Consider the following 17,521-nt stretch of genomic DNA (forward strand, 5'->3'; position numbering starts at 1 on the left):
TTTGTGACAGGATGAATATGAAGAGCTGCTTCGTTATGCTGTAATTACTCCAAAATTTGAACACAGTTTCTTGAGGCAAACTCATATTACTGTGGAACTGCCAAAGGATGGCAAACTTTCAGGTGTAATAAGTGATGATCAGCATCAGGCTGCAGGTAATGAAAAATGCCAATGAAAATCTTTCAACTTAAATGTTTCTGCAATTATGTTATAAAGGGGCTCATTTCGAAGCAGAAAGTGGCACTAAGCGGCAGATGGATGTTTTTCTTGGGAAAACGTGCAAATCGCTATTTTTGAAACCTATTTTAAGACATTTTCCTATGCAGTTTGTCTGCAGTGCGTCCAAATCACAAAGGAAGCGTGTTGGGCAGTGGCGTAGCCAGACCTGACATTTTGGGTGGGCCCAGAGCTAATATGGGTGGGCACTATATATATAGGTATGAGTAGTTTTTTTTGGGATCCTAAATAATTTTTAATAAACAGTCTGCCCATCAGCTGTCCTACAGCAACATAAACCACATACATATTCGGAACCTATGTTGCAAACCTTAAAACCACCATACCGAGAATACAAAACACTGAGGACCTATAGAGCAATTCTACCATACCATAAGCAGTCATTTCTACGAGTCACACAAGGAAAACACTACAGTGAGCACTAGAACATCAATTCACCTATTTTTTTTTTTTTGTTACATTTGTACCCGCACTTTCCCACTCATGGCAGGCTCAATGCGGCTTACATGGGGCAATGGAGGGTTAAGTGACTTGCCCAGAGTCACAAGGAGCTGCCTATGCCGAGAATCAAACTCAGTTCCTCAGTTCCCCAGGACCAAAGTCCACTACCCTAACCATTAGGCCACTCCACTCCACTATTGTAAAACGAAACCAGACAGAATAGTACAGATCATCAATCCTGCACAGTCAATGCCAACCGAAAGCCACGTCTTTTTCACAAACACAGATACACCCTAATCCACTATAAAATAAGTAATCATAAACTTTCTATTTAGACGAAAATTAAACTGAACCCCCAAGATGCCAGACTCTGCATACAATACAACACTACAGAAACAGAAAGTGTCCCCTTGTACTGTGCAAAATATAAAGACAGCAGATGTAAATTTGAAAAAACTAACAAATACCAATCACCACTTTACAAATTAACAAATAGAAATAAAACAAATATAGAAAATAAAAGAATACCATTTTATTAGACTAATACATTTAGCTGTCAGAGGCCAAAACCTTCTTCCTCAGGTCAATACAGTATAGTGCTGTTACAGTATCCTATCCTGACCTGAGGAAGGGGGCTTTGTTCTCCGAAAGTTTGTCAAAATGTATTAAATTAGTCCAATAAAAAGATTACCTTATTTACATGTTCTATTATAAACATTTATTAACACAGCTACAATACTACTTTATCCTAAAGCAAAAAAATAAAAAATATATATTTTATTTACAGTTTATCTCTGGTTTCTGCTTTCCTCATCTTCTTTTCACTGTCTTCCTTCCATCCAGCATCTGTCTTCGTTCTTTCTCTGCCATCCAGTGTCTGCCCTCTCTGCTGTCCCCTCCATCCAATGTCTGCCCTCTCTCCCTGCCCCTTCCATGCACAACTGCCCTCTTTCTCTGCCCCTTCCATCCACCATCTGCCCCTGTCTGCCCTCTCTCTCTTCCCCTTCCATTCACTGTCTGCCCTTTCTATCCCTTCCATCCACTGTCTGCCCTTTCTCTCTGCCCTTTCAATCCACCATTTGCCCTACCTCTCGCTCCCCCTTCCATCCAGGATCTGTCCCCTCTCTCTGCCCCTTTTTTTCAGCCCCCAGTTCCAGCCCACATCTCCCACCTGCCCCCCCTTTTCAATCCCCAGTTTCAGCTCCACTATCCCACCGGTCCCGAGATTCAGCCCCCAGCCACTTCTCCCTGTCCCCTTTTCAGCCCCCAGTCTCCACAGTTTCAGCCCCAGACCCATTCTCCCACCTGCCCCAGGCATGCCCCATTTTCCCACCAGCCACAGGCATGGCCCCTATTTTCCCTACTGGCCCCTTCTCAGATCCCAGTTCCAGCCCCCTTCTATCTGAGACCCCCTCCCCACCCCTTCCCTCCCCTTCTCCTATCTGAGACCCGACCCGACTACTAGCTCCGTCGACAGCCCTCTTAGTTCTCCTGCCACCACCCTGCCTTAAAAAAAAAATCTTTGAAGCCATTTCGCAGGCAACGCTTCGCGTCTGCCTTCGTGCATGGCAAAAGAAGAAAATCACCTCGTTGTCTTCGGGCCTTCCCCCACTGTGTCCCTCGGAGGGCGGGACGCAGTGAGGGAAGGCCCGAAGACGACGAGGCGATTTCCTTCTTTTGCCATGCACGCAGGGCAGATGCGAAGAAGCGCTGCCTGCAAAATGGCTTCACAGATTTTTTTTTTTTAATGCCCGATTTTCCGAGCGCTGACTTGGTGGGCCTGAGTTGTGATTGAGGCCCACCTGTAGCTACGCCCCTGGTGTTGGGGTGAGATTTGGGCTTTTCCACAACTTGGAGGTTTTTCTGCCAAAACGGAACAAAGCAAAAACGTCCAGGGCTAAAAGTTGGAAGTTTTGGTCTGGACCTGTTTCAATCATTACTAAGTCATAAAAAAGTGCCCTAAATGACTAGATGACCACTGGAGGGATTAAGGCATGACTCCCCCCCCCCCCCTTACTCCCCCCCCCCCTTACTCCCCCAGTGATCACTGACATCCTCCCTGCCCCCAGATGTGAAAGAAACAGTACATACCAGCCTGTATGACAGTATCAGATGTTACGGTAAGTCCTATTAGAGGAACAAGCAGGTTCTTGGAGTAGCCTAGAGAAGGGAGCCCAGGCCCAAGGCCCATATCCCACTTTAACTGGTACACTTGTGGAAAGTGAGAACCCTCCAAAACCTACTGTACCCACATATAGATGACACCTGCAGGCATAAGGACTATTGTAGTTGTGTATAGTTGGGTACAGTAGGTTTTTGGTGGGTTTTGGAAGGCTCGCCGTACAATATAAGAGAGTAACAGGTCCCAGGTACACATGCCGCCTTTATGTGAAGTCCACGTCAGTGCCCACTGGGGTTCCCCACTGCTGTGCTGGGATATCTGTTTGGCCATTCTAGTAAGAATGCTGGCCCACCACGTACGTTTCAATGGCTTCTTTTTGTACGTTTTTCCCTCGGATTGTTTTTTTTTTTTTTTAATCACAAAAGGTAAAAATACTGAGTACAAAATATCTAAAAACTTCTAGGAAATGGCCATTTTCAAATCTAAAAGACATTTTTCATGTTTGAAAATGGCCATTTTCGCCACTTGATTTTTGGACGTTTTCAGCAAAACATCCGAAGTTGGATTTAGACGTCCTATCAAAAAATGTCACAAAAAGTCTAAAATCACATTACTGACAAGTTTCACTTATACAAGTTCAGAGTTATCTTTGGTACTTTCATCATCTTTATCATTTCTTTTATACTGCTTGCATTTATAAAGCCTTTGCAGATATTTTGTTAGAATCTGGAAAATCTCCATTCTCCAGTAAAATCAGCAGATTGCCAAACCATTGAAAAAAATCTCTCACTGTTCTCTTACTTCTCTTTTTTTGTTGTTCTGTTAAGATGTTTAGAGACTATAGAGTTTTGCTGTGATTCTTCAGGAAATCGCTGGTATTTGAATAGCCTAATGGTTAGAGAAATGGCGAGAGTCCAGGAAGTCCAGTTCAAATCTTTCTGCAGCTCCTTTTGATTTTGCACAAGTCATTTAAATCTCCTTTGCTTCAAGTACAAACTTAAACTGCAAGCCTTACTACTACTTGACATTTCTAAAGCGCTACTAGGGTTACGCAGCGCTGTACAATTTAACATAGAAGGACAGTCCCTGCTCAAAGGAGCTTACAAGCCTTCTGGGGGCAGGAAGATACTGTGCTTCAATGTAGCTTATCTTGAGGTATAACTGAAAAAAGCATGAACTAAATTCAAAATCCTTTCCCTTCCTCAGCAATCTTCCAGACCGTTCAAGACGCTTGGGTTATGCACTCCTACCAGCAGAGGGAGACTGAGAACACTAAAACTTCTTATACAAGTAGCCTGTGCAGACCTTCTACTAACCATTATTTTCTCAGTCTCAGCAGAGGGTAGATGTGTGCAGACTGTGCAGTGTACTCAGTCTGGTAGGCCCGTTTGGGGTTTCTAGGTTGGGTTGTAAATGTTACAGAGCCCACACTTGGATCTCTATTACAGGGTGTAAGTCCTAAGGGGCTTCTTATTCCCTGTGGGGTGTCACACCCGGGTGGCCGGGTCCCTCCCCCTGTGCTCTTCCTCTGGAGGACTGCTTGACCTCGGCTACAGACCTCGTTCTGTACCCTTGAGGCGTTTAGGCATCAGCAATGAGGTTTAAAAAAATAAAAAATAAACGTTTTTAAAAGGCGGCTATTTGGCCGTTCTTGTGGCAGTCCAGAGATAAAATGTCTTCAAGGGCGTTCTTGCCTTAGGCGGTTTTGCCTATTAGTTTGTCAGAGCACAAAGCAACTGTTTGTTTTTTATTGTGTTCGTGGCCGTTATGTCTAAGCCGGTGAGGTGTGGCGTTGAAGTGAAAGGTGGCCAATGTAAATTTGTGGGGAGCCTACGTTGTCAGCGCTCTTGCCCCCCGTGCTTTCCCCAGAGTCGGCAGAGGTGTTGGGCGGCGATTTGACCGCACATTCTGGGCCGGCAACGGTGGGGCCGGTTTTGGCGGGAAATGCGGCCCTTTTGGCCGCGCGTTCCGTACCGGCGCCGGGGGACCTGCGCCTAGTTTAGCTGCGGATCACGCGATGGACCTGCCGCCGGAGCAAAGGGGGTCCATCGCGGAGACTGCGGGAAGTGTTGGGGCTTCAGCAGCGTCGGGGGGGGGGTCTGGTTTCTCTCCTGAGTTGTTTGGTCTCTGTATAATGCCTGGAGAGGTGGGCTCTCTCAGGCTGTTTGTTCCCCAGAGGCTGCTAGCTCAGTGGGAGTTAAGCGCCCGCGGGTGGATATTTCAGAGCCTATGAAGATAACTTTCTCTGCCTGGGTTGGAGGTTTGGAGTGACCCAGGAGAGGAGGATCTCTTAGATGAGTCTGAGGATCAGGATGGGCTAAGGCCTGGGGAAGATTCTTCAGTGGTTCGCGTTTTTCATAAGGAGGAGCTGTTATAGCTCATTGATCAGGTGATCTCTACTTTGAAGTTTGCTCCGGCGGCCACTCCCTCTGCGGAGGGACCCCAGGTAGATCCCTTGGTTAGGGGGATTCGGAGAGCCTCCCGTTCCTTTCCCATGAATTCAGACATTAGAGACATGGTTTTGCAGGAATGGTCTGTGCCGGAGGCTGCTTGTAAGGAGTCTAGGGCTATGGCGCGGCTGTATCCCTTGCCTCCGGAAGATTTGGCCCTGCTGAAACCACCTACTGCGGTTACGGCAGTTACTAAGGCTATGGCCATTCTGGTGGATGGCGGTACAGCCTTACGGGATCCTCAGGATAGGAAGCTATAGTCCTTTCTGAAGCACAGCTTTGATTTGTCAGCTTTGGCCTTGCAAGCCTCTGTGTGTGGAGGCTTGGTAGCCAGAGCTTGTTTCCATTGGGCGGAGAAGCTCTTGGATGAGCCTGCGTTAGATAGGACTGGTTTGGTTCAGGAGCTGGCCAAATTGGAGATGGGGTTCTTCGTTTTTGACAGACACCCTTTATGAAGGGCTCTGGCTAAGAATATGGCTCTGGCGGTGACGGCTTGCAGGGCTCTTTGGCTTAGGGGCTGGGTGGCAGATGCGGCCTCTAAAGCAAAGTTGTGTTCTCTACCTTTCAATGGTTCTATGTTGTTTGGAGAGGACTTGGATAAACTGATGAGTGGTCTTGGAGATACCAAGGTCTCACGGTTGCCGGAGTTACGGCCTAAGTCGGCTAGTCGAGGGGGTTCAGCTAGAGCAGCTCCTTTTGATTTTGCACAAGTCATTTAAATCTCCTTTGCTTCAAGTACAAACTTAAACTGCATGCCTTCTGGGGGCAGGAAGATACCTACTGTGCTTCAATATAGCTTATCTTGAGGTATAACTGAAAAAAGCATGAACTAAATTCAAAATCCTTTCCCTTTGTTCTGCAGTCTCTGCATAAGTAGTAGTTATTTGCATCTGGGCAGCCAGTAGATGATACCCGGGCTAATAAGAGTTCTGGGTTGAGAGCAGATCTTTGTGATTAAAACGAGGAGAGTAGGATTACAACCAAACCTTCACTGTTGATGTAAACTTGGCATGAGATATGTAAATAAAGTGTATGTGACAAGCTTTGGGAGATTTGGTGGAACATAGACTGATCTTACTGTAAAATGTTCAGAGCTGGTGCAAATCTAGGCAAAAAGTCAGTATTGACTCTGATCTGAGAATGAAACAAGTTGGAGAAATAGGTAATTTTGTATTCCTTGAAGAAGAGAGAGTCTGTTTCTTGCTACAGTTTGCCTTGGGGTCCCTGCCAGTAGGAGGGAACCGGGTGGACATAATGCTTTTACAGGAGACTCACTTGAATGCCAACGAAACGGTCTGGCTAACACAACATGTATGAAGTTAAAAGCCTTTTCAGAAGCTCTTAAAAAAAACCCAAAAAACAGAAGGTTACTTAAAACCTTTGCCCCTTCGGTAATATCACCATGTCAGATGCACAGGACAGGTGGGGCAAGATAACTGATAACTAAGATTGGGGAACCAGAAAATATCTTTAATATCTATGCTCCTATTGTGGATTGTACTGTTTTTTTTGTTGACCCGGCCACCTTGGCCATTTTTAGGAAACCACAGATGGTTTCATTCTATGTAAAGATTTTAATCTTGCCCTAGATTTGACACTTGATTGGCAATCCTTTTGTAGTATGTGGCCAACTAAAGTGTGAGCTGTTTAGCATTCTGTAATTCAGTTTTTCCACTTGTGGACCCATGACAGCTAGGGAATGCACATTTTATTCTGTCCCTCATCGTTCTTCCCAAGTTGATTACTTTTTGGCCACTAAGGGCTTGATGTTGTGAGTTGCTACTTCAGCAATACACAGCATCACATTTCAGATCATGGGGCAGTGAGCTTAATCCTCACTGATGCTTCCATACCCAAACCAACTCTACAATGGTGTTAAATCCAGAGCTTATTTTGTTCATTTACAACATTTTTATTCAGTGTTGTGCTGGTAAATTTTTAACAACAGGCTCTCTCCCCGGTCCACCTCTGCGCCCCCCAAAATTGCAGAGCTGGCTATAGCCAGTGGGTGGGGGGGGCAATGCATTACTCTCTCCAGGAAAAAAAAATTAAATGATCCCAGGTTCCAATCTAATTCATGTTTAATGTGGGATAAAATGCCATAAATAAGTAAATAAATATAAACTTTTAATGTTGAGCACCTGATTCTCAAAGGGAACATATTCCAAACACTATAATGAAAATAAAATGATTTTTTTCTACCTTTGTTGTCTGGTGACTGTTTTTCTGATCATGCTGGCCCAGTATCCGATTCTGCTGCCATCTGTCCTCTTAACTCCGTTTCCAGGGCTTCCTTTCCATTTATTTCTTTCCTTACTTCCTTTCTTCTTCATTTCTGGTCCTCAACTTCTGCCTATTTTCTTCATCCATGTGCAGTTTCTCTCCTCTCTTCCTTTTCCCTTATCTTATCTCCTTTCTCACTCTTCCCTCCCCTCCATCCATGTCCAGCATTTATTCTCTCTCCCCACCTCTCCCCCTGCCCTCCATCCACCCATGGCCAGCGACCCTCCTCTCCCCTGCCCTCCATCCACCCATGGCCAGCAGTGACCCTCCTCTCCCCTGCCCTGCATGCACCCATGGCCAGCGACCCTTCTCTCCCCTGCCCTCCATCCACCCATGGCCAGCAGCTCCCCTCCTCTCCCCTGCCCTGCACGCCCCCATGCCCAGCGACCCTTCTCTCCCCTGCCCTTCATCCACCCTGGCCAGCAGCTCCCTTCTCTCCACTGCCACCCCCTCCCGACTTGTTCCACAAATTCTCCTGATTCCTCCCTCCCTCCTGATCCAGTCCCTCACCGACCCTACCTTGGCCATCAAATTCTTCAGGGCAGGCAGTGTTGCCTGCCCGCTGCCATCGCTGACTTTCCTCCGTCGCCCGATTTGCGCTTCAAAATGGCCACCGAGACTTACAGAAGTCTCGCGAGGCCGCCTCTGGAAGTCTCGGCGGCCATTTTTAAAGCGCAAACAGGCGGTGGAGGAAAGTCAGCGATAGCAGCGGGCAGGCAACACTGCCTGCCCCGAAGAATTTGATAGTCAAGGTAGGATCGGTGAGGGACCGGATCCGGAGGGCGGAGGGAGGGAGAGCCGGCTCGCCCTTTCCAACAACTGCTCGCAAGTCCGCCAAAATTTAACAACCGGATCTTGCGAGCTGGAGCGAGCTGGCTCCAGCACACCACTGTTTATATTTCACCTGATCTAAAATTTTCAGCGGATCACAATTAATACACTTAAAATAACAAGTCACTATTAAACCCTAATCTTTACTGCCATCGTTCAAAGCATATCATCTCTGTTAGGCTAACTTTTAAAATAAGTTCAAGCTGCCCTATAAGTTTGCCTAAATAAATGTTTTTAATTCTTTTTAAATGATCCCATTTGTCAAATGATTCCTAAGTAAGGAAGAGTATTCCACAGTTTGGGTCCTGCAGTTTGAAACATTGAGGCCCGGTATTCTTCCAGCCTCACCACATAGGAAAGATGGCACCTCTAACAATGCTTTCTCGGTGGATCTTAAAGCTGTTGCTGGTCGGTAAATCCATCTACAAAATTCTGGAAGTCACTACTGGTAACTAAATTATTCAGAACCTAGAACACCAATAGTAAAATTGTACTTGATATTCAATTGGTAACCAGTTCAACCCCCTGAGAGTTGTTATGTAGGATGTTGCCTTTTGCAAATTAATCATTGAACGTTTGCGCCATTATTTTGCCCATAGTGATCACATGGTGGGATTAAAATATTAGAGTGCTTACATTTCTAAATATGAATATAAATTGGTTACATGCCTAATGATTGTATGTGAGATACCAGGATGAGCTTTCACACTTACTAAAAACTATCGACCCATCTCTTTAATCGATATGACTGTACAATTTGTGCCAAAACTGTTAAAACATAGTTTGGGCTACTATTATCCATTGAGACCAGAATGGCTTCATACCAGGCAGGTCTGCTGCGGACAAGTACTCGCTTGTTGTGTGATATATCTTGTGCTGCTCATCTTGATAGTTCTATGGTAGCAGTTTTAGATGCTGAATAGAGATTCGATCGTACAGAACAAGACTGGTTTGGGTTTGGTGCATCATTTGTGCAGATAATTAGATTGTTACACAACCGAATACTGTCTGCACAAATTTTGGTTAATGGATTAGTGTCCCAGTTAATAGCATTAAATAGTCATTAGATAAGGGTGATATTCTTTCTGTTTAATATTGCCATAGATCACTGGCCATCACGATCAGAAAGGATATACAGATCATGGGTATTAAAACACTTCACAATCCACTGTAAGTTTTCTGTTTATGTGTGGGTGATATTGCTTATATATCTGTGGCATCCATACCCAGGCTGTTGTAGCTGATAAGTGAGTTCTTTCTGTTTTGGGGTTATAAAATTAACTGGGAGACATCAACTGTTTCTGTAAATGTGTCACAAAGGACGGCAGCGTGTTTGATCTTTTCAGCTTCTAGGTTCAATCAGTCAGTCCACTTTTGGAGAAGCTACATTGGCTTCCAGTTGAAGCAAGGGCTCAGTTTAAGCTCTGTTCTTTTGTATACAAGATATTAAATGGATTAGTGCCTTTTTTATCTTGTTAACTGGGTCGATCTACTTCATTCAAACTCTGCTTATAAAATGTTAATGTTGTTACAATTTCCTTCCATCAGACAACTTAGATATAAATCTATATTCAATTCTTCATTATATTTCCAGGCCGCAGCAATGTGGAGCTCCTTACCTTTGATAATTCGTGTTAGTTCAAATTACTGGGCTTTTCATAAAACCTTAAAAAACCTGGTTATTTGAGAAATTCTGTGGAGTTTAATTTTGCTCTTCTTTGTTTGAAAACTAAATTTATTTTCCTGGAAGATACGATTCAGTTCCTCTTTATGTAATCTGCAACGAACTGGTCAGGTGTTTGCGGACTAAAAGCACTGTATTGTAGAGTATTTCCAATTCGGTGGAGTGGGCAGTGAAATATTTGGGAGACTGACTCTGTCTAACAATAGAAGAGATGGTAAAGAAAAATGTGGAGAGTATGCACTCTGTAGTAAAAGACTATCTCCTTCTGGTCCCTGTTTTTTTTTTTTTTTTTAACATTGCAGAGGCGGTTGGAGGCAATTAAGATGATGCTAATCCCTAATATTAAATTATACTCTTAGTATACTTACAATTACAGTTCATTTATAGCCTGCTAATACCAATAACATAGTTCATAGCGGGTTACAACTAAGATACTAGATCAAAGAAATGTAAGATGTAACAAAGTTAATTCAGAATTGCCATAGATACAATTATCAGTGAATCTTGCAAACTCCTTAGATTAAATGGGAGAGAGTTCCATAAACTAGCTGCCTGATATGCAAATAGACAAATTAACAGTTTTCTTCAAAGTAATACCCCGTGGACTGGGAAAAGAAAAGGACAAAGAATTTGAATATTAGAATATTGTTCTGGTTATTGAATGACAAGGGAAATCGTATATTGAGGAATCAGCCAACTGCAATCTTGAATAATGAGCATCCTAACATGAAAAGCACCCTAGCCTCTATAGGAAGCCATGCAGCTTAATAATATATGGAGTAATTCGATCAGATTCTTGGAGAGAGAGGATCAAGCGTACTGCTACATTCTGGACATTTGAATTTTTCTCAGTATACGATTAGGTAAACCAAATATACAATATTGCAGTAATCTAATTTACTAAGAACCAATGATTGCACCACAAGTCTAACAAATCTTTTGACAAATCTTTCGAATGCTTCTTAACTTTCTCATGACATAAAAAGAACCCCTAACTAGAGAGTTAAATTTGATGCTTCATAGATAATGTCGTCCAGCACAACACCCAAGATTTTAATCGAGCAATCTAATTAATGAGTACATTTCTCATCAATGGTAAACACTTAAGTCCATCCTTGGATTCTGCCTAGGCCCCAACAAGAGAAATTGTGATTCACCACTAAAGCCATCAAGGTGAGGGGGTCGGTGTCAACTTTTCAGATTAACTATTACCATCTAGCATTTACACTGCAAATAGGTTGAGCATGGTTCAAACCTAACCTAATCTAATCAAGGTACTTATAGATCACTAGATCCCAAAGATGGTTCAAAGCGATTTACATACTACTCCAAAATAGTAATTATGATAACGGTGACAATTTAGAAAAGATATTTCTGAAGTAGGTTTTGAAACAGTAGCTTAATCTGAGATGGTAAGAGTTCCATGTTTTAGTTGCCTAATAAGAAACTGACTGTTTCCAAGTGTCAGGATTGCTGGAGGTCAGGATTGCTATGAAACCAACTAGGATTGCTGGAGGTCAGGGATTGCTATGAAACCAGCTCCTGATAACTCCCCCCTCCCTCAGGAATCACTGAGGATGGCAAATTGGGCCAATGTTGCTCAGCTGCCTGTCTCAACATACCTTTTGCCTTCTCTGGGCATCTGGGAGCAGGGCTGTCTGTGAGAACAAAGGAAGCCAGACAGAGAGGCTCCATAACTAGGGACTTCAAAGGTAAAACCTGTGAAAATGTCACCTTCCTTTCATCAAGGAAATTAAACTAGATTTGGCTGGGAAGGAAAGAGGTTATTTGATCCCTTCTGTTCCTGAGGTATGAAAAGCAGGAGCACCTGGCTCAGCTCAGCTTTTTCTTTCTTTCTTCTTTCTTATCTTTCTTTCTTTCTTTCTTTCTTCTTTCTTTTTCTTTCTTTCTTTTCTTTCTATTCTTTCTTCTTTTCTTTCTTTCTTTCTCTGCACACCACAATCTTGAGTCCCAGAGCACATGGCTCTGCTCCTGCTGTTACTTATCTCTGCTACCCCGCTTCTTCTCCACTCTAACCCCAAAGCGTTTCTCTTCCTCTGACACCACTATCCGGTCTTTCTCTCATTGATTCCCATCTAACACAACACACCGATACAGCATTGTAATACCTGTACTAAGTACTGTGAGCCTATATATGTACATACAATATACTTTCTCTATATATCCAAACCGTGTGGATTGTGTATTCTTGGGAACCCACTGCCTCTGTGAACTGACCCGGGACCATCCCTAGACAACGAATGCTGACACCAATTATCTTCTCTTAACGCACATTTTTAAACCAAAGAAAATTAGAGCTCGATGATCTCTTAAGCTAATAGTACTCCTAACATTGGGTAGAGAGATCAGATGACATATGTTCAAGTGTTGACCCTGTAAAGTTTTTAAAAAACAAAACCTGCTAATTTGAGTTCAAATCTGACCCCTAACAGGAAAACGAATGGAGATCCCTCAACAATGGTGAGAGCCTAGGATAAGCCAGTACAGCTGCAAATGGAAGCAGATATGTTGGATCCCATCTCAGTTCATTTGGCCCCAGGTATGTCTGCCTCTTTCCTGTTTACTGAACCCTGGGCATTGACCTTTACCATAACATTCTTAAGTTGTTTTCAGTCCAGTGCGGTTCCGAGGCTTCTCTCAACTGGTCATTGTAGCATTCTTCTCTGGTTAAAATTAATAAAGATTAATCTCTTGGAGGATCTTCACCCTTACACACATCCCAAATATATAATCTCTTGCAAAAAAAGCCTTAGAGGGGTTCATTGGACCATAAATATTAATCGAGGTATCCCTCTGGCTCTGCAAGGTTTCTCACAGCAAAATATACACAAATGTTTTTGCAAACAGAATAGCCCCCTTCCTCCTCCTTCTGAGGAATAACAGTCCCTCATCCAGCTGACCTTCAAACAGCAACTGCAGTCATTTTCAGACCAATGAGTCTCCTGCAAATTAACATCAGTACTCTGCTTCTGTAAGGAAGGTTCACTTTTTCTTTTCACTGAATGGTTAAGCCCTGAATGTTCCATAATAACAGGTTAATGAGCTCCATTCCAGTCAATTTACTTCTATGCACCAACCCCCGATCATCCAGAAACAAAGCACATGTAAACACGCCCCACCCCACCCAACTGAGTATATACTCTGTCCAATCACCGCTTCCTCTCCTGCCTTGTCGCGATCAGATAGCCTTCCGTTTGTTTAATAGGGGAGCTAAAGGTAGACACAACTTATGCAGCAGCACAGAGAGCTTAGCAAGGTACCATAACCAGAGTGCAGATTTTTGCCATACAACTTCTTAGATCCACAAAAGCAACCCACTTCGTGTAAAACTTGACCAGCAGTGCCTTCAGTCTGCCCTTGTTAGGCAACTGCTCTTCAGGGATCTGGTTGTGCCTGGTCAGTTCCAAAGTTAGGGAAGGAACAATCCAGTTTTAGCAACTCTTTCTTCTCCTAGTCACAAAGCATTGGTTCCCTCCTTCTGATTTGGAATACCTAAACCTGCACATTGCATCTCCTTAACCAGTTCTCCAAGTCGATTTACCCTGCATCGCTTGTTTTTAACTTGTCACAGTTCTACCAAGGTTGTATTCATCCAAGGCTTCTACCAGTCTTCTCAATGAGTTCATCCACCCAGGCGTTGACATAGTGCATTTCTCACAATTTATGTCATAGGTGTTTTTGTTTTTTTTTTACTAGCAAGTCTTTGCCAATTTCCAGTTTCATAGCTTTTTAGCTCTCACAGATGCACTCACTCAGATTTGGCCCTTCTCTCTCAGGTGTCAGTTGGGTCAGCGCCATTTTCTCAGCTTCCTCTGCTACAGGTTCATTAGCATCCCAAGTCTACGTACAATAATCTGTAATAAGTCCTAAAAGTACTCATCAGGTTGTTGTTCTTTCACAAATTGGCATACATTGCCAAATCTTGAATGCAAGGTGGGGTTATAAAAAAATAATCAGGGACAGGCATGATATGTAGGCAGAGCTTTAGCTCAAACTGATTTCGATTGTGCATCTCTTTCTCTGTTTCTGTGGATGACAGTTAACCTCCCGGTCCCCTCAACCTGTAATCTTGGGGTCATTGCTTTCTACACATCTATGCATACTGCTGAAACCCTGTTGTTGTTGTTGTTATATTGTTGTTTTTTTTCTTTTATAATACCATCATCTATCCCTTTTCTTTCTGAACACATGATCACGAACCCTTATCCTTGCTTCTATTACTTCTTTCTTAGACGATTGCAACCTGTTCCTCACAGGTCTCCCTCTGAAACCAATTTTGTCTACTTCATTCTATTCAAAATAGAGCGGCATGACTTACTTTCTGCCAGTGTCACTGCCCTCACATGGGCCTATCTTTTTAAGTCACTTCATTGACCTCCCTATCCATTTCTGCTTCCAATTTAACCTTCTGTTACTCACATATAAGTGCTTTCATTTTGCAGCTCCTCATTCTTTCTTTTTTAATTCTGTACTCCTCCTTGGGAATTCTGCTTACTGGGTTAGTCACACTGATCTGTGCCGTTCTCCTTTGCTACCAAACTCCTGACTCCTTTCTTTCCACCTTGCTGCAATAGATGTCTGGAATAGACTTCCTGAGTCAATGTGTCATATTTTTATTCTGGCTTTATTCAAATGTAGCCTAAAAGACCATCTTTTTTTGAGGCTGCTTTTAAACCTTAACCCCCCAGGAAGGCTGATGAGGGGCGTGTCAAGATGGCGCCGTAAGCGGTTGTGTTTGGAGCGGTCTCCTGCCTTCCCTGCTGATTAAACAGATATTCCTCTTAGAATGCCGCATACAAAACGTAAAGGGACGATCCGGGGAGTTCCCCTACCTTCCGGGACATCCACTCCGGCGAGGATAAGCTTGGAGCGCTTCTTCCCCATGGTTTCCCGCGTTAGCGGAGCGGAGTCCTTGGCGGGGGGAACCGGTGAAGCGGCTCTCCCGCTGGACATAGAAACATCTCTTTCCCCGCTATGCTCTACAACCCCTCCTTGCCCGGCAACTCTCGCTAGTCGAACGGGGTTTCTCCAAGAGCCCAGAAAGGGTGATTCTGAAGAGCCCAGAGGGGAGCTCGACCTGACAGGGAGATCAGAAGTTGCAGGAGAGACGGAGGTGAATCTAAGTCGGACCTGGCTGAAGTTACTAGAAATTGAAAGAACCCTGAAACAATCTTCTGATGAGGTAAAGACATTAAATCTATCGGTGCAGGAAGTGAAGAACTCTATGGAAGTAGTTAATCAGGATTTTTCAAAGAAAATTGAGGCCTTGCAGACAGACTCTAAGCAAATGGAAGAATTCAAAGTAGCTGTGATTAAAGATAGTATTGAGATCAGAAGAAAAATAGAACAAATGGAGAACTATAACAGGAGGTTAAACCTTCGACTATTAAATTTTCCTAGAATCCTGGGAGTCTCTCCAAATGATATGTTTTGTAGATTTTGAAGAAAATTTGAATTTTCCCCAAGAATATTTCCTCCTTTGAATAAAATTTACTACATTTCAATACAATGAATAAAGTAGAGGGAGAAGACTCGGTGGATTTACAAAATGTCACAGCCATCTTGGAACAATCAATAACAAATGCGATGGAAAGAGGAACGTTGATAGTGTCTTTGTTTTCCAGTGAAGACTTAAATGCAGTAATGAGACTTATTTTTAAATCAACCAACCGCATGTTTGTAGGCCAGAAGATCTGGCTCTATCCTGACGTGACTAAAAACAACACAGGAAAAAAGGAAAAAGTTTTTGTCAATGAGGTCAAAAGTTTTGGAATGGGAGGTTCCTTCCTTCTTGCATATCCCTGTAAATGTGTTATCAGGATAATCAAACAAAATATAATATTATATGCCTGATCAGCTCAGAACTTCTTAGATACTAAACAAGCTTAGAGATAGAAGTATGGGAATAACGGTGTCATTATTTTTCTTGCTTAATATGTTATATTGTGTAATACACTTCACTAATTCCTACCCCCCCTAACCTCTATATTGTGGTCTAAGGAAGCCAATGTTATAAAAATAATCGAAAAAATGTTCTCTTTTCCTAAGTTTGTAAAGTTATTATAATTATGGCTGTATTACACTTTGCAGTTGCATTTATCTGTACAAGTATATATAAAATAATAAAAATTATAAATCATAAACCTTAACCCCTTATTCTCCTGTTCAAACCCATGTTTTTAACTATTCCTGTAACAATTATTCTCTTATTTGTCTTGTATGCCTGTCTTGAATCGATTCTCAGCTTTTCTATTGATTTACTGATCTGTCTCTCACTTTCTCATTCAAAGAAATCCTTGAGTTGGAGATACAGATTGGTTCAAACCAATAGGCATAGGGCCACAGAGACTTTTATGTCTAGGTCACTTCTTCAGATTATCTCAGGTGGGCAGGAACTTTAAAAGGTGGCCTACATACTAGTATGTGAGAGGGCATAGCTACTTCTACATGGCAAAGTGGGTCAGCTTCACATCTTAATTTATATCTGACATATTATAAAGGCCCTCGATCTTTCAGCTGGGGGAATCAGATGCAGTATATTTGGTCTATTGGATGATTTTTTTCAATGAATTGAAGAAATTAATTAGCTTAAAGTTGTGTTGGCTATTTAGAAGAGGAAAATGAGTAGGCTATGTGAAAGAGAACATGTCCGATTTGAAACTGAAATGAGACCAAATGCCTATGTTACTAAAGCCACCATAGTAATTGGCACTAATTATTACAGGTGGGCATATAGGGTGAATTCTATATATGGTGCCAAAAAAGCACTATTCTATAAGCTGCGCTAGGCACGGTTTTGTAGAATAGCGCTGAAGCCTGCTGTCATGGAATGCCTATCTCCCAACTGGGGTAACACTATGGCCACCTTAAAGGGTCAGCCCTCAGCACTGCTCAGGTCTGCCTGCACCTGGCACGTGCTCTACAACTAGCACCCTTTTCTACTGACTGGTCCCAACTGCCTCCTTGAATTTTTTTAGGGTCAATTTATCCTTCCCAGTATGGTGGTTTACCCACCAGTACTTAGGAAGAAATAACCACCCAAGGCTGTCGTCAGTTTGCTCTTTATTAGATACCTTATTTCTTATCAAGTATTTGTACAGTTAGCAGATCAGTGGATATCTCACTGGGAGTACAGAACATTGCTATACAAAAGTACTGCTTTATCTGAGACTCCAAAGAATATATAAGCAATCAAATACTTTTATTTATTATTTTCCAAATATATGTACAATCAGTGGTTTATGGGAGTACAGTACCACAGCTACACTACTACTACTACTACTACAAATCATTTGTACAGCGCTACCAGTCGTACACATAGGTGTTCTCTGGGTCTGAGTCTCTAATGTTTTATTTACCAGCCAAAGTCAATTAGTAGATATAAAAAAAACTCAAGGCTACTTATGAGAAAGTAATAGGGTTATTTGCCAATGCAGATACAATTGATTGGTT

General features: G+C 42.8%; 1 protein-coding gene across 1 annotated transcript in view; it reads left to right on the forward strand.

Moving 5' to 3' along the window:
• The window catches only part of POC5 (POC5 centriolar protein), a 160,121-nt gene that overhangs the window by 21,571 nt on the left and 121,029 nt on the right, over positions 1-17,521 (forward strand). The window contains exon 3 of the mRNA XM_030191944.1: positions 11-155. Coding sequence (XP_030047804.1) covers positions 11-155 — 145 coding nt within the window. The remainder of the gene's footprint in view (positions 1-10; positions 156-17,521) is intronic.

This window comes from Microcaecilia unicolor, chromosome 2 (genome assembly GCF_901765095.1).
Source record: "Microcaecilia unicolor chromosome 2, aMicUni1.1, whole genome shotgun sequence".
Taxonomy (NCBI): Eukaryota; Metazoa; Chordata; class Amphibia; order Gymnophiona; family Siphonopidae; genus Microcaecilia; species Microcaecilia unicolor.